Genomic DNA, 18,654 nt, shown 5'->3' with positions numbered 1-18,654 from the left:
TCGGAGTGTTTATTTAAATTCCCCCATGGAATATATAGTTGTATTTGTTACTCATGGGTAATGAGGTGGACCTGTACAGAAAATGTCAAAGAAAATTTCGATTGAAGTTCGATTGAAATCAACCCCTAGCACCTAAACATTTCCTAACTTGTAATTATTAGGTATTAGCGCACTAAAAAACTAAAATGACCTATGAGCCAAAATCCATGAACATCCTATAAACATAAAAGTACATCAGAATGTTTATTTTGTTTGGTAATACTGTAGCTAAAAACACGATCTCGCGATGTACAAGTCCTTGTATTGACTAGAAATAAATCATTTATTTATTTCGCTCTGACTGGGTGTCACCTAATAATATAAATCTGTCCAGACCGGCGCCCCGTATGTAAAATAGAAAAATACAGCTGGCGCGCAGCAGCTCTAGGTTTTTTCTGTGCTGCCCCCTGTGCGCTGTTTTTGCTGCTGTTCTTATCTCGAGCCGAGAGCCGAGCCACTCTTGCTGCTGCTGAGGCGGCCGGTGGAATGTAAAACTTCGTCCAAGGAAAAAACGAATCATGTAAGTTAAGGCTGGGCCTAGCTAGTGATATATATATATATATTGGTAGACAATTATACGAAATAATAAATTACGTCGCGTGTGTAGAACTAGGCCTACTAGGCCTAGCTGTAGAGTGTAGGCATAATTATTAATACTAATAATAGGCTAGGCTAGGCCTAGCTAGCCCAGCCTAGGCTATAGGCTACCTAGGCCAACGTTATTATCTAGGCCTAGTAGCCCCCTAAGCTAATAGGCCTAGACTATAGGCCTAGGCCTAGCTTCATAGAAATCAACGGCAGATCAACTTGTCGGCGGCCCAACCAGTCATCCAATAGCCTATTATTATAGGCTAAATAGTCTTGGCGGTCCTACTAAAACCCGGCCCGAGCCGAGCAAGGTACTGCAAAAAGTGCCCGAGACCGTCTCTAGACTAGACTCTATTTGACTATTCTATTATAACTTTTAGATGATTCGATCGTCACCGTGCATATATTTGTTCTAATTAGATTAAATTTATTGTCGGTTTAAAAATAATTACAAACATATAGGCCTAGGCCATCATCATAATTATGTATTTGTTAAAGAAAAAGATACAATGAAACACCTAAAACTGGGACTGCCTGATCCAATTAAATTATCTGAAAAAGGATGTAGGCCTATCATGCCTCGCAGTTTAACAAAAACTTAATCTGTATTTGGGCGTTTAGACTATGCATGCGGCTCAATTTGGGCTAATCCTAACTTAGTAATCCTAGTCATTTATTCCATCCAAAATTTGTGCAGTTGAATTTGTTGGTACAGTCATATAAGCCTAAATTAAATGATAACTATAAATCTAGGGACCTACCTTAATAATATACCTACTCCTAGCTTCATTTAAACACCCATAAATAGAAAATAACATACTGTATATTATTTTATAGGATGAATTGCAAGACTGCTGTTAGTGTTCTACAGGAGTTATGTGCCAAGAAGGCAATAACGCCAGTTTACGAGACGATTGGTCAAGAGGGTGCATCGCACCAACCGACATTCACCATTCGGTGTACTGTAGGTGATGTTACCGGTACAGGTGAGGGCCATAGTAAGAAATCCTCAAAACAAGCTGCTGCAGAGGTGGTCCTCAGACAGTTGGACGTAGCGATTCCTGTTTCAGTAAAGAGTGACAGTACCGAGACGTCCACAGATGGATCTGTGTAAGGAAAAATAAAACTTTTTTTACTGCAGTTACTGCAGAAACTAAATTGTGTCTACACTTTAACCTGTTCAAAGTCAACTAGTGACACGGTTTATTGCTGCAGTAAAATGTAATGTGTAGTTACTGCAGTAATAACTGCACTAAAATAATTTTAATCAGGAGAAATAAACAGGTTTATATAGTTTCTTCAGCTGGTGTGAAATTAGGCCGTGTATCAAAACAGTTTATCTGTCCTATGTTTTTATTATATTGTATTGTTTCATACATATTATATTTTTATTTCCTAAATCTGAAAGTATAGACTTAACTGGGTCTAGGCCTAGCTTGGTTGGGAGAGAGAGAGAGAGAAAGACTGCATTTGCCCACATTCTATCCATCCAGTATACAATTTATATATTTATTGACCATTCACCTTTGAATTGGTGCCACTCACACTAATATGCAGTCAAAACAGAACCTAATGGAAAACATGAATAACTAAACTAAAAAAACAAAAACTATTTGCAAATAAAAATATAATATATCAATCATTGGTACTGGTACTGGTCCTTCTAACCATGATACTAGATCACATATGGTGGCTATTGACTGTATACAGTTAGTGCTTACGAACACTACATGTTGATGCTCAATATAATAGCACTCCTGCATCCCACTAGACCACTATTGTGTATATATATATGGATTATGGATATGGAGTATAAAAAAACAACATTTTAAATTTTTGAAATCAGATTTCCTTTCTATTTCCACTAGGAATCAAGATGCATCAAATCCTGTCGGGGAGCTGCAAGAGTTGGTGACATACCTGGGTTGGAGGAAACCAGACTATGAAGAATGTGAAGAGAAAGGACCACCACATGCCAAGGAGTTTACAATGAGGATTCAAATTGGTAGCTTTGAGGAGAAGGGTAAGTAAAGCTTAGAATTGACCAATCACAAGAGAGAATTATTCAAACTATTGCTTGAGATTGGTCAATTCAGTTGCGTTGCGTCCTAGTATCAAGCTTTACATATAGTCTACTGACTATATGTCTTTTACAGTACCAAGTCCATTACACAGCTGTAAAGCTATGTGTACACTATCAAACTAGTTTGACCAATAAAGTGTGATGTGCTCAAATACGGTAGTGATATAATATCACATATTTTTTCTGGCAGCCAATTTGACTATTTTGTTTTAAATTACTATTTTGTCAGGTAAAAATTGTAAAACTATAACATAAACTATTATGTGACATTAAACATTGTTTTTCCAATTTAAACGTAGGTATAGCCAAAAGTAAACGACTTGCTAAACGTCTGGCAGCATCCCAAATGCTGTTGCGAATCAAGTCTTTGCCGCCAGACACAGACCCTGGTTCGCCCCTCAAGGCTGCTCAAGACATCAGGAAACTAGTGGACATGAAGGTAAGAATAAAATCTAATATTCCTGGTAGTAACTTTAATAAATAATTTTCAGAAGACCAGATATGCTCTTTGTGTGGATGTTTGTTTAAAGTGCACACATTTTCTAATACTGTATATGCCATTATTTTGGGGGTGATTTTATTTTTGCTTAGGAACAGTACCGCAATGTTGAATAATTTCAAATTGTTTTTTTCTTTGTAATACAAAAAAAAAAATCGTAATTTAAGCTACATTAGGCCTAGGTTAGAATGACACTTTTAAATAAAATGGCGTCCGCAAAAATATCAACACCCTAAAATGTTGATATTGGTAAATTGCGAAGATTCTATACGCGAAAATAATGGCATATACAGTACCTGCCTGCAAAAACTTGTTATACCACAAAAATAGGAGTGATCCACCCATCTCTGCCTAGCGAACCACCCAATTATATATTTGCGTAGCATCATAACCTTTGAAAATAGCATTAAAATGATTTTAATCTATCTGAAATTATGTCTGCCTTGCCCTACAGCAGAAGAAAGGAAGCCCATCTTCATCAACACAACTTAAAGTGAATCAGTTGAACCTACTGCAAACTTCATCTGGAGAAAAGATAGATATTCTACGAAGCCAGGATTTAACGTCACACCATGGTAAAAGAAATGTTTTGTACAAAAAAGCTTCTAAAATTAAAGAAATATTGTCTTGAAAAATGTTTTTTGTTGAATATGCCATTTCAATGCCATATAATAATTGTCCACTTTGACGAAAAATTGGACTCATTGAACTGGAATTAAGACAACTAGGAAAGCACATCGAAAGACAACAGAATTCTGGGTAAACACAACCCTTTTTGGGTTTTGTTGGGTTTTTTTTCTGCGAAATGAAAAACTTTCCTACTTTTGGCCCAAGTTTGATCTTGTTCATCTTTATTTTTGTTTTGGGGACACTACATCTTTGAATTCCTCAACAGATTGAGTATGGCAATAATTACATGTTTTACTTTTTACAGACTCCAATTACTGTTCAATGCTTCAAGACTTAGCTGAAGAACAGAACTTTGAAATACGTTATATTCCTATTGAGGAGACTAGTATCAGTGGTCGTAGACAGTGTCTTGTACAACTAACCATGTCCCCAGGAAGTAACGCACCTCTGGCCGTCTGCATGGGCACAGCGGATACACTCGACCAGTCGAAGGCGGAGGCTGCCCTCAATGCTCTAAACTTCCTGAAAGTGCTGTCGACGAAGGGAATGCCAAGCGCAAATCAGTGAGAAATCGTTACAAAAGGTTACCCTCCCAAACTGATGTTGGCTGATGTCAACAGATTTGCCTACTGCCCAACAGGTGGTTGACAATATGTAGAAAATATCACAGCTACAAACCATGCCTTAGGGACAAGCTAGAGTAAAGAGCAAGATAAAATTAACCATTATTATTAAATTATTTCAGCTATTCAATATTGAATGTATTTGTGTAAATGTGAAGATAAGAAAGTTTTAGTAACTTCAGATCATCAAAAAAGATGAAACTTTAAAAAAAAAAGTTTTTATTAATGAAAATTGATTAAAATCATCTTTAAACCGAATAATTTAAAACATATTGGCCACAACAAACAACTCTTAACAGATTTTGGTCTACATAGTTTAGTTTCACCTTCTTCCATTTAATTTATTACTTGGCTAAAAGAAAAACAAACTTTATTTGTCTTCATAAAAGTACAAAGACATTTTTCTTGAACAGCAATTTCTATTTTAAAGATACCTACATCAAGAAAAGAAAAATAGTCAATGCACACTTTGATCAATAATCGCTCTGATTGGAGAAGTCTTGTTTAGTGCGCTATGTCACAAGACGTTCAGCGTTCGTGATGACGTACATAATATTATTAACAAATTATGATAAGTGTACATTAACATGGGAAGGCATTTGAAATACTTTTTGCATGACAATGTCTACAATTGTCAAGTTATCATCCTGAATTAAACAAATATATACATTTAAATAGACCACGCTTATTGATTTGAAAGAGGTATCTAAAATTTACACTGCTTCGGCCGAAATATTAATTTGCGCAACCCATCTTTAATAATCTCTGCAATTTGTTTCATTTTTTTTTCTATAATGGTTGAATTTTCTTGTCCTTTACTCTATTGTCTAAAAAAGCTGTGGCTAAATCATAGGTGTCATTTAGACAGCTACATAATACACAATATCAAATTTAAATATTTTATTATGAATTCTAACCATCTGAGAATGGATGTTACATTTTAAGGATGGATGCTCAAGTCACTAGTGTCAAATTTGTTTTCTGTGTTTATTGGATATTAAAATATAGCTTATTAAAGAGTTATTCAAATTTCAGTAAATCATTGACATCTGTTGATGGATGTTTTATTTTTATGATGGATATACCACCTTGAAGTTGGTGAATCCAATAATTTTCAAGTAAATTTTCTTTTGGATGATCCAAAGTCAAATAAAAATCGTAAAATCGTAAATCCAATAATTATTAGTGAGCTAACAAAATAAGCAATATTTCTTTACTATTTTTATGGCAAACATTGAATATGGTAATATATTGTGTACTATGGAGCTCTTTAAATGGTGAATAGGGATTATTGTATTTATAAGATTACATTGTTCATTGGAAAATAAGAACATAAAGGTGGGTAGCAAAGGTCAAAGTTCATTGAATATTTAAAAATTACAAAACTTGTTAAGACATTTTCCCTAATGTTCCCATTAAAGAAAAGTTAAAATACAATATAAATATTTAAAAAAAAAATTTAAATGATAATGGAAAACGTTATCATTGAGAAAAAAAAAATGCTTTTGGAAATAGATGATGAATTTTGGTCCGTGGTACCTTTAGTAGCGGTAGACCTTTCCAAACGAAAAACAATGATAATAATTTGAAAGTAAAATGCCCAAGAAGAAGCAAAGGGTATTATGGGTAAGTGCCAGATGAATACTGGTAGAACGTTCATTTATAAACGTTGTCGTTAGGAAAACGTGTGCATGTGTTTTTAATTACCGATATTTTAAATATAAATGTTTTTATGGGCACTTGCAAAGAAGAAAAGGAAATTTTTAAATAATGCAGTTTTCAAAGAAAAATGTGTTTTTAATTTTAAATTAATAATGTTAGAACATACTAGTTTAATTATCCAAATTTTAAGTGTTTTATAGAAATTTGTCATTATGAATAGACACTTATTAAAAGCAGAAATTAGAAAAGATTTAATAATTTGTTTTGACTACATAAGTAGCAAAAAATATTAAAACAATAAACTTAATTTGAGATTAAGTATCGGATTTTAGTTTTACAATACAATGAATAAATTGTTTAAAAAAAATGTGATTAGATTAATTAGGTTAATTAATTCATGCTTATAAAATGCACAAAATTGTTTTGATTTTATAATGACTAAGTTTTAAAAAGAGATTAGAAAGTTATCCTTTTTAAATAAAATTTTGTATTCATTTTTGTTTCTTCAGCAACCGAATCATGTCATCCAAGAAATTAAGTATACTACTGTGATTATGTTTTAAAACTTACTAGATTTTAATGTAAAATAATGCTAAAGATAGTTTTTAGAAAAAACCTCTTATTGTAATAGGTAAACAAGAATCAGTGTCTTTAGAATAGGCCCTATTATGTAAAAGTTTGATTGTTTGTCCAAGCATGGAACATATGCAGGAATACACTAAGGTTTAGTCTAGGTTCATTTCAACTTATGGTAAAAAGATAAATATTTTTGGCACACATGGCATTTCATACATGTAATACTTTTTAAAGACTTGGGGGATGGGGATATGTTGATACATATTTTAATTATGTTAACATCACATTGTTTCACATAATATTCAACAATTATAATTTTGTGTATAAATGTGTACCGTATTATTAAACCATGAATGTGGGTGGGGGTATAATTGGACTGAATTGCGCACAGGTGTGAAAATATACATCTAACAACATTCTTCTCTCCTAAGTACCCCTTTGTGTTGTATAACTGTCAACGCTTATGCATCATGGAAATGGACCGGTACACTGAATTGCGCATATACGGTACAAATATTTTAAAACAGAAGTATGGAAGCTTTACTAAACAAATTATCTTGGTATAACATGCAATCCCCTTCCAAATACTGTTGCATTATTTATCATTCTCACTAAGACTAAAAGGGAATAATACCACTAAATATTTATTGACTTCGAAACAATTTTCGAAAAAAAATGTCAAATATTCAAAAGAAACAACCCTGTATTTATGTAACTTAAGTGAAAATATTTTGTATTTAAGGGAAATTTCTTGCTTAAGTGCAATTTCTGACTACACTTAAAAACTCCAAAAAGCAGAATGTTCTTCCCAGTTGAAATTATAATATTTGAAAAGTTGGACCGAGGGTGTCTGGTTTGGGAGAGTTGTCTGCGCCAATATACAAGGAAATGAAAACAGAAAAAAAACTTTGCCAATTTTTTGTTTAAAGAATATATCACAATTGTTTTGATTTAGACTGATGTGTTGGAGATATTAACATGAAATAGGATCATCAACATCTTATGACAAAAATGTATGCATGCATTATGTAGTAGTGTTGTAGCATTAAAGTGACAAATTGAGTGTAGTTTCCGTAAAATGAATAAAATGTTTTATTGTAGGACAGAAAAACGATCTAATGTGTCAGGTTTTTTGTCTGACTTCACCAAAAAATGTACTTGAATAGTCCAGGTTATGGACGGCAAGTGGGCTAAACATTTCGGCACACCTGGCGTGCATAACTATACTTTTCTGCAACTTTTTTACTGTTTGCTAAACCGGAGTTAAAATCAAACAGCATAGTAATTTAATTTGTTTTTCTGTACTTGTATAGTCTATGTTCTTGATAGATGGTGATTTTGGCACACATAGCATGTAATAACTATACTTAAGCAAAAGTGCTACATAACAGCTATTAAGCGCTTAAGTGGCTAAACACAGGAGCCCCCAATGCAGCTACCCAGTGTTGGAGGGCCCCTTAGGAGTGCTAAATTGGGGTCCTTTTCCCATTGTTCTACGTCAAAAAATAATAATGAGTCTAGTACTTGTAGAACTTGTATAACCTGCAGCGTAAAATGAAACAAAACATATACAGTAGTTTATATTGAGTTTATTAATTCATTAAGTTCACATGCAAATATTGACAGACTTGATAAAATTATATTTACAAAATCTGTACTTTTAATTTTATTTATTGCATTTTACATGAAAAATATTGAAAGACAAGTTGTATGTACAAAATATGCACAATTTTATCGACTTCATTTTTACATTAAAACAAATATTACATTTCAGAAGTGACAGACTGTATACAGAATGTAGAAAACATGCACAACAAAATAATAAAAATGTATTGTATCTGCTTTACTAGTGATGTACTGAGACAAACTTCTATATTGTTGTTTTAAATCAATACTAATTAAAAAGCAATTTGGCATCAGGTTAATCATGGAGGAACCCTCCATGGATTAATTAAGACTCTGTTCTATTGCATGTTTTAAACTTGCAGAACAATGTATTGTTTGTGGTTTAGTAGGCCTAGTCAGTTTCTTTGAAATGCTTTATTGTTTTTCCTACGTCCATTATTACAAAATAATAAAAATGAATGAATGAATGTATTGGACTGATTGGGGTAGAAATTTAAAAAAAAAAAAAATACTTTTATATAAATTTCATTTTCTCAATTCATCTTGGTCATTTGTGCATTTATTTTTTTATTTGTCCCATTATCTATCCATTATTCATTCATTCTCTATCAGTCTCATTTTTTCATCCATTGAAAACTCCAATAATTATTATTTATTCTCTAAAAGTATACATGGTATACAAACATATTGGGTGTGTATGTACAGTATAATATGTTTTATAGCCTACTTTAACATATATTTGCGAGTACAAGCATACAAGATAGTAATATATTGATTTTCCATTACAAGCTTTCATGTTGGGACGATAGCCAATGTAGAAGGTAATTTAACAGACCGCGACAAGTGGAATGTATATTACATCTACATTCCACAATTGTCACAGTCCTATTAAACTACTTCTGTTTACCGACCCAAAGTTAAAGCCACACAGATTTTCACTGGCTTACAATAGGAAAACTTATTTGTGGAGAATTCATTCGTTATCGTATTTGCAAGAAACCTCCCTACGACTTAAGGGTCTTTCACACCTGTTCCAGTCTGTCAACGGAAAATCCAATCAAACGTCCATGTTTCGTTTTCACGCGGCTACGCGCATATCGATTGACGCATAGCCGGGTGGAGCGTAGTGAAAACGAAACATTGATGTTCGATTCGCCATACCGGAACAGGTGTGAAAGACCCTTTAGACCACTTTATTTGACCTTTCTAATATAATACAGATACAATAGGCCTATCCTCTGTCATAACATCCAGTAGGCCTAATCATTTAACGTCTGACTTATTTTCAATAGCACACATTCTTTGTTTTAAAATTTTCTGATATTATGAAACTGACTTTCATATATCTTCCTGAAACAACTTCTTACAATCAGCGCCCTCTGCAGTTGACCTTTCTGATACATCTTCCGTCCCATCAGCCTGTAATCTTTTAACATTCATTTCTGTATTTCCACAAGTTTTCTCACCTACATCCGATTCTTGTTCATCTTCACAATTTTTACTAATAGACAAGTTCTGTAAAGAGTTTCTTACATAGACATCAAGGCTATTATCAGTAGAGGATCGTTTTAAAGGCTTGCGCTTTTCGAATTCTTCTAGTACGTCCAACTCCGGCAAACTTCTCAATATAGATAAGGATCCAGAATCGCTGCAAGGAGATGTTGGTGTGGAAGAAAAGTAGTCCGAATCACATGAAGCAGAATCACTTATAGAATCATTGTCTAAAAAGAAAAAAATGAATTATTACGCATGAAATAAACATTCTAAAACAAAAATATATAACTAGGCTACATAAAGCATTTGTAATTGAGATATACTGTATTGTAACTGCAATGGACTTCATTGTAAAGATATGGGTAGACAACATTATTGTATATTGTAGCCATGGAAAACTATGACAACACTATCAACAAAAAGTCAAACAATCATCTATAATTAAAAGACAATCACTTGAATAACCATTGATACTCACTTCAAAGCTCCCTACCAATCACAAAAAAACAACTAAACCCAAATTTCTATAGGAACAATTATTGTACTTAACACCTATTGATGGTAGGATTTATTAATGAACTTGAATTCCATTTAGTGATGTACTAGACAAATGTAGGCTCTATTGTTTTAAACCAATACTAATTTAAAAGAATTTTGGCACCTAGATTAATTAAGACTCTGTTTTACTGCATGTTTTAAACTTGCAGAACAATGTATTGTTTGTGCTTTACTAGTGATGTACTGAGACAAACTTCTATATTGTTGTTTTAAATCAATACTAATTTAAAAGCAATTTGGCATCAGATTAATCATGGAGGAACCCTCCATGGATTAATTAAGACTCTGTTCTATTGCATGTTTTAAACTTGCAGAACAATGTATTGTTTGTGGTTTAGTAGGCCTAGTCAGTTTCTTTGAAATGCTTTATTGTTTTTCCTACGTCCATTATTACAATATTACCAGAACAAGTTGTGGTATCATTTGTTTTTAAACTGCTAAGCCCCCTGCAAACTATTTTATCTCAGTATCCTGAAAACTGATTCTAATATTTTTATTTCATTTTGAAAATTGTATTTGTTATCAGTAGATATTATCATTGCTTTGTTTAAAATATGGGAAATATTTTAAAATATCGAAGATTTTGGGAAAATTTATTATATATTGGTAAATTATCTAATAAAATGTAATAGAAATTTGCATTTATTAAGTATAAATTGATTTAAAGGACAATTAGCTTAGGGAGGTCCAGTAATAGGAAAAGCATATACTTTAGCACCCACTTACAGTATACATTATTTTTCCTATTCTCTAAGAGATAAGATAACCATAAGTGATTTCATCCACAAAAGAAAAATAATTTCATTTATTATCCTTATTGGTGGTACAAGCTTAACTTTCAGAAAGAATCTGGTGGGATTGAACCAAGCACTCTGTGATCGCCATTGGTAGCCGAGTATCTTAACCACCAAAGAGTAAATATTCACGATTAAAACAGCAAGTTTTAACGGAAGAAAGACATTTCGGTATACTACTCATTGTTGGTCTCTAAAAAGGTTAAGCTATCATACAGATTTGTTTTAGTTTTTTGATGACATATAAATACCAGATTAATTTAAAATAACCTGAAACCCACACAGCTTAAGAAGTTGATGAGTTTACCATGAATACTCATAACCTTAACCTAGATAATACATGGAAAGTTGTTTATCAAATTTGTATTTTATAATTTTTTTTGTAGATTGAAAGTATTCAGCATTTTTGCTGCTATGTTTTAATCTTTTTGTTTTATGAATAAATATCAATGAATAAATATCAAAATATTCATATTGAATTTTTAAATATTATAAACAGAATTTTACTGTAGATATTGCTCAATAGATATTAGGGATGTAAAATGAATCAGTTCAGTCTAGTGGAAGAAAAAATTACAAATTTTTTGAGAATTATCAAGATATGCGGATCGCAGATCGTACACTTAACAAAATCTGAGATACATACATTCATATTAACAATTAATCCAATTATTGCATCACAACCAACTTAAACTACATGGATGAACTTTGTTTAATTTCTTTAACATTCTCATCTCTCAGACACATTTTTATTTAAATTTTCTTTCTTATAAACCAGTGGTTCCTAGATTTTAAGGACTGGTTTCTTGTTTAGGGACCACTGCTTAATAAAACATAAACAAAACTATTTTCTGGCTGTATTAAATATGTTTGTTTAAATATTTGTTTTTCTTTTTTTAACTTACCATCATTGAATTTAATTTCTAGGCTGTCTGCCTCGCTTCCAAATGAGCCTTCTAGACTGTCTTCCCCTACACCAGCTTCGCGAGGTCCCAGTGGAAGACTAAACTGCCTCTTTTCATGGATTTCTTCTGAAATTTGTTCTAATCTGACCAAGGCATTCCTGTACGCTTGCTTCCTGTCCACCAGTAACTTCTGTATATCTATCACCTCTTGTTTAATTTTTAAAAGTTGGGTTTCAAATTGAAACTTCTGCTCATAATAAATTCTGAAAATGGAATGTGTTTAAAGTGTCATTTCTATCCATAATAATGGTTTCTAAACCTTTGCAAAATCAGATGTTATTACATAATGGATGGATCTTTGTATAGAATATGTTTAAAGTGTCATTTCTATCCATAAACAGGATTCTAAGCCTCAGATATCGCTTTAATAATATGTCATAGATGGATCTCCTTTAAATATATGTTTAATTTCTATCCCATAGTATGGATTCTCAGCCATTGAAGTGTGATTTTACAATGCTTTTAAAAACATTTGATTAAATTACCTTGACTTGGCAATTGATTTGCTATATTTTTTCTTCAATTGTTCACTTCTTTTCTGTGCTATGGTGTAAGTTGCTGCTTTTTCAAGGTGCGTTTTTTCACTTTCTTTACGTTCTTTCTCAGCAGCATTTAACTGTGAATCAAACATATTACTTTTAGCATTAAAAATATGATTTTAAAATAATATAACCATTGTTCATTTCAATTTCATTCGCTACAGATGCCATCAAGGGCAAATATCTGCATAAACAGACAAAACAATATTAATTATTTACAATGTAGTTCAATTTTAATATTATCTGGGAGGGCAAAAGGGAATTGATTGAACATGCCCTTTAAACCATGGAACAATCAAATGGGTTTTTTTTCAGAATCTGTATTCCTTTTACCCATTAATAGAGAAAACTGCTCAAGAGCCAAACTTTTGTGTATCACTGTTAATATTTGGATGATGTGGCTTTTAAATGTTTTTGATTGATACAAATTTGGAGATGGTGCACCAATAAAAAAATCTAGAATATTGCGTACCAAAATATTGATTGATAACAAAGATGATGGGGATATATTTTGGCAGTACCTGGTGTTTAGGGGCAATTGAACTTTGACCTTCTTTACTGTAACACTTTATCAGTACAAAGCTCTATAGATTTGATAAGTTATCTTGTTTATTCTGTATGTCGATTATTGATTGAAGTTATACTACTTGTACAACTTGTGTACATTATACAGTTCATTTATTACATTGTGTGTGATTGTTTCATTCTATTGCAAACTGTGTTTAAATAAAATGAGAACACTATGACAAAAGATCTGTGTGGTTGTAACTATATTAATGTCAGCTACTTCAATGCTGGAGTATTTACTAAGGCCTCTGTAGACACATTTTAGTGCCTAGGGCATGTACTGTCAGAAAGGCAAGCTTAAAAAATGTTTATAGCATTTTGAAGTTTCTTGTTCCACTGTGTAATAAAATAGACTGACAGTTGAAATCTAAAGGTTTTTAAAAGTATGTTAAGCTCTGTCTACACTATCAAACTTTATGTGACAAAAAATGTGATGTGCCCATATACAGACATGATAATGTCATATCACTACCATACTTGGGCATACTTTTGTCATAACTAGTTTGATAATGTAAGACCTTTAACATTCAAAAGGGAAATCTATACATTCTTTATGTACGTTACAATGCTTTAGCATGTTTAACTATCCAGTTATTATTATATTAAAGGTGCACAAGGTTTAAGTGAATGTAAATGGGTCAAATTTGAGTGTCAAAATTGTGACTAAGTGCGAAAAAAGTGTGGTATGTGGTAACTTCATTTCCTGCAGGTAAACATTTGTAACATCGTTATTGTTTCCTGATGAATTCTAGGAATATAGTTAACTATAAAAACTAGGTGTGAAAAGTATAATTCAGTTCTTGCTAAAGCCATAGGAAATAGATTTACATATTTCATTTTTCATTTTTTTTCTGGAAGGAAAAAACTTTTTTACTTGAATTAAGCCTACTGTACACATCAGGCATATATCGATTTTCTTAAAAATTCATAAAACATAAAAAGAAGGAATTCTACATTCCATAAACATGAGGCTGGCACTGGCATATTGTATGCCACCACATACTTCATGTAAACTGTCAATTTTGAGTTGATGCGATTGAAATCTGTAATGATAGAAGTTTACCAAAAATCTTCGCAGCGTAATCTTGAGAGGTACTGACATGAAAAATGTTTTTCCCCTTACCCCAGGTAACACAAAATCTAGTAGGCCTACTTGTTTACCAAGAACCGGGAATCTGCTTTTAATGTAGGCTGTAACTGATAATATGCATTGAATATATCACTAGACTAGAATCCTACACTTGACATTACTTACCTTTCCAGTAGCGTGATTTAGCATTTCTTGCAGAGCGCTATCAAATTCTCTAGTCTTGTTCCCTGTTACTGATGCTTCCTCGGCAAGTGCTATAGTCTCCTTTGCCAGTTGACAAACGCCAACTGTTTTTTGATATGTGCTAACCGATTCCTGCACTGCTCTTTGGGCCTGAAATAAATGGAAAGAAAAAGAATCTATAAATATTGAATTAAAAAAGTAAAGGCCTGATACGATTTTAAAATGAGGAAATAAGCAGAATAGGAAAAGAACTTTTTGAAATTAGACAGATGTACATTCATAAATTCAGAGTTGTTTTTGCTTATAAAGGTCTTTAAGTAAAATGCTTTTGATTTTGGAACACCCCAAGGGTACAGTTTTGGGGCAGGTTGACTGTCAACACTCGGCACAAAAACAGAATCCCCAACCTGGCAGACAACAAACCCACTGGATTCAGAGTCAGGGTTGCAAATGTCTGAACCAATCCAAACCATTAAATACAATTTTATATACCTACCGTACATGTTTCTCCTCTCGCTTGATAATAGAGTAACGCTCTATTTACAGTTTTCCCACAATACTTTGCAGTTAATTGTAATCTTGTTTTACAATCCGCCAATGTTGTTCGGAAACAATTTCTTTGATCCTGAAAAAGATCATTTTTTCAAAATTGATTTCCCGATTATCAATACATAAGTATTTTTATCAATAAAATATAAACATTATTTTATGAAAATTAGAGGTCAACACTGGATAACAAAGATAGCGCAGACAAAAATACAAAACACCATGTTGCGATAAACTTGACAATATCTATTTACTTTTTATCAGTTCTAGACAATATTTGCGATAACAATATTATTAATATTGTACCCTGGTACAAATTATACAAACAGAAAAGATAAGAATTGTAATTAGTTCTGCAAGTATGTTATCTACATTTGTATTTTAGATTTTTTTTAAATGTTGATCTATGATCCATTAAGAAAAATAATAAAGGCTAGATCCTAAAGTCTTAAATAAAATCATTAAAAATTCCTATCTTATAACATTAGTATAAAAGTCCTGAGCTAGCACCATTTTAGGAAGGGGCTTATTTCACAATGCTTGTTCTGCTTTACCACTAATGAAAAATAAGTGGGGTTTATATTTTATAATAAACAATAGACATTTTATAAACCGGATTTACCCTTTAAGTTAATAATTTAAGGAAATAAATTATAGTGTTCCCAGTGGAAGGGAGGAAATGTCAGTTGGCCACTAATGGACACCAAGACGGAAGTTTAAAACCAAGGTTGGTAATAATAAAGTGTACTATCAAAACAACAATTACAGCAGAGATGAGACTACTGGCCATTCAATTCAGGAAGCACTGGGATTTACACTTAGTATAATAATATTAATAAAAGATAGGATCTTTAATTATACTGTGAAGAAAAATATTATAAACATATAGAATTTTGTGCTGCGATTGTTAGGTGTTTAAAACCAAGCTATTGCCGGGCTGTCTATAACTGTTCAGAAAATCGGAGCACTGCCATTTTTAATGGTATAGAATTTGATTCAATATGGAAACAGTGAATTAATTAAAATAAGTCTATAAAACAGTAGATGTGTCATTGTATTGCATTTGATAAAAGGCCGACTGTCCCAGCTCTACCTCATTAAATAGGACATTCCATCTTTTAATTCATAAAATATTCCCTCCATTTAATGTAATATTCATTTAATTAAATACAATAACATGCAACAGTATCATACGTTCAAAGACATTATCATACGTTCAAAGACAGTATATACGTTCAAAGACAGTATCATACGTTCAAAGACAGTATCATACGTTCAAAGACAGTATCATACGTTCAAAGACAGTATCATACGTTCAAAGACAGTATCAAACGTTCAAAGACAGTATCAAATGTTCAAAGACAGTATCATACTTTCAAAGACAGTATCATACGTTCAAAGACAGTATACGTTCAAAGACAGTATAATACGTTCAAAGACAGTTATCATACGTTCAAAGACAGTATCAAACGTTCAAAGTTGGTAAAAAATCCAACCATGGACCTATAAATTATGATCAGTATGAAACACAAAATGTAAATTTTTTCTGTTCAATGGTTTTATGGTATGTTGTAATGAAATGAAAAACTCATAACTAATATGTCAAACAATGTGTTTTTCAGATTTCCTATTTATGAATTCTAAAGAAATTTAAGCCATTAGGATATGGTTTCTATTACTAATCTAAAAAACATTCAAATATTTTCATTGATTTAAATTTTCGACATTAATTACTTTTCAATTAAATTGGTGGTTTCATGAAAACGTTTAATGATTTTGGCAGATAAAACAAAAATATCAAACTACACAAAAAGGAATGTTTTGCGTGGCCTTGTGAAAAGAAAAAAAAATTAAGGGGAAGTTAAAATTAAAGATTCACTTCTTTAACAAAAGAGGCAAATCTTCTCAACAATTGATTCACTCTTTTTTTCAGTGACAAAAGAGTGAATTGACAGTCAAATGCAAATGAAAATAAAGAGTGAATGTTAGTGTCAACTACACTGAACATTAAACATAAAGAATTAATTTTAGTGTCAATGCACTGAACATTAAAATGTTGTTTAAACACACTCAGAGTTGATGCTATTATAGTTTTTAAACTTTAATGTGATTTTGTTAACTGCAGTATTGACATAAAAGAGTACTGTATGAGGTATGCTGTTATTGTACAATTAAGAGATTATTCTACAATTGATTGACTATCACATATTAGAAGTTGAGTAAATGAAATAGCATTGGCTTTGAATTACAGTTAACACTTACCTCCAATTTCTTTTCATATACATTAATGTCCTCTGAAGATGTATTGAGAACCTCTAACTCCTCCTGGAATTTAAAGAAAAACTCATTTACGATAGAGAATTTAAGGGAATTCTCTACAAAGTTTCATGTAACAAAGCATATAATATGTTTAATAAACGAATATCGAAATATGTAAATAAAACTTACAGTAAAACACTATACTAATAACAGTATTGGTAAGATACAAATAAACTAAACAATTAGGCATATAGCTAGGCTAGGACACCAAGGAGATAATGAGATGTTTTTGGATGGATGTTTGCTATATTATGTGTTTTTTTAAATACTTTTTAATGTACAAAAGAATTAGTTGGTTATTATAACCGATTATAAAAACTCTGCGTGAATAAAACCCTAGCTGGCCTCTACAGTAGGCTAAAGCATCAACAATGCCCATCAAAAAACCAAAGTCCACTAAAATATGCAAAGCAGTCTCATTGACATTATACACAGCTGCCCTGGTGATGGCTAACTGGGCTAAAAAACATACTTAAGTTTCAGTCTACGACTATATTTTATACAACAAATAGTTGGTGTTAAAGCACATACCTGAATTCTTGGGTCCAGTTCTTCGCAGTCCATTTCGGTGGTCATTTCAGGGATTTGATTAGTCCTAGGCCCACTAAACCCGGAGCTACTACCTGTCTCGAACAGAAGTAAACAAATGCTTTGCTGGTGGTGGTGGTACGGTACCAGTAGCGCGTGTCACTCGCTATGATCAGTGGGTTAATCTTGGTTAATCGGAAAACAAGTGTCCAATCACATTCGCGTATAAGATATGACGTAAGAGAGTTCTAACAATGATGAAAGAACTTCTCTGAAAAGTTTATTATGATTCCTCACAGAAGGTAGGTCAATGGGTTAATATAAAATTTACAGTACTTTATACCAATATTTAAAAAAAGAAAAGGGATGGAGTGTCTGGTCTTGAGAGGCCAACATTTACAAAAGGCAGGCAAAAAACAGAAATCGCGAAACAATTTTTGGCAATAGATGTATTTTCGATTGGAACAAATTACCAGAAAATATCATTTCTGCAAAAACTGTGGAATCCTTCAGCGAAAAATTGAGGGCCCCTCCTCTCCCAAGTAACCAATGTCAACATATCTTGTTGTATAAGTTTCTTTACAAATGTATCGTAGGAATAATTAAATTAATAATAAAACACCATGTTTTGCTTTGTTGTATTTGTAACCTCTGTGCTTGCTAAGGGTATATATATTATGTATCTTGAATCTTTACAAAAATAAATAAGGCAGGCACGTGATCTCATTGTATCACGGAACATCAA

General features: G+C 32.3%; 2 protein-coding genes across 2 annotated transcripts; one reads left to right on the top strand and one right to left on the bottom strand.

Moving 5' to 3' along the window:
- Positions 1-488: 488 nt before the first annotated feature.
- LOC144839858 (RISC-loading complex subunit tarbp2-like) lies at positions 489-7,831 on the top strand. Its single transcript, XM_078695421.1, has 7 exons — positions 489-559; positions 1,465-1,737; positions 2,496-2,650; positions 3,010-3,149; positions 3,664-3,784; positions 4,144-5,580; positions 5,649-7,831. Coding segments are annotated over exons 1-6 (954 nt in total). The 5' UTR covers positions 489-557; the 3' UTR covers positions 4,407-5,580; positions 5,649-7,831.
- A 1,157-nt stretch (positions 7,832-8,988) lies between these two features.
- Positions 8,989-18,134, bottom strand: LOC144839660 (SH3 domain-binding protein 5-like). The gene is made up of 7 exons (XM_078695116.1): positions 17,913-18,134; positions 17,325-17,387; positions 15,013-15,141; positions 14,499-14,666; positions 12,623-12,753; positions 12,078-12,340; positions 8,989-10,047 (listed from the first exon to the last, which is right to left on the bottom strand). Exons 1-7 carry the CDS (start codon positions 17,955-17,957, stop codon positions 9,665-9,667), a joined length of 1,182 nt encoding a protein of 393 aa, XP_078551242.1. The 5' UTR covers positions 17,958-18,134; the 3' UTR covers positions 8,989-9,664.
- Positions 18,135-18,654: the final 520 nt, after the last annotated feature.

The sequence above is a fragment of the Antedon bifida genome, chromosome 4 (assembly GCF_963402885.1).
Source record: "Antedon bifida chromosome 4, ecAntBifi1.1, whole genome shotgun sequence".
In the NCBI taxonomy this organism is placed as follows: Eukaryota; Metazoa; Echinodermata; class Crinoidea; order Comatulida; family Antedonidae; genus Antedon; species Antedon bifida.
This window is presented reverse-complemented; position numbering and strand designations above follow the sequence as displayed.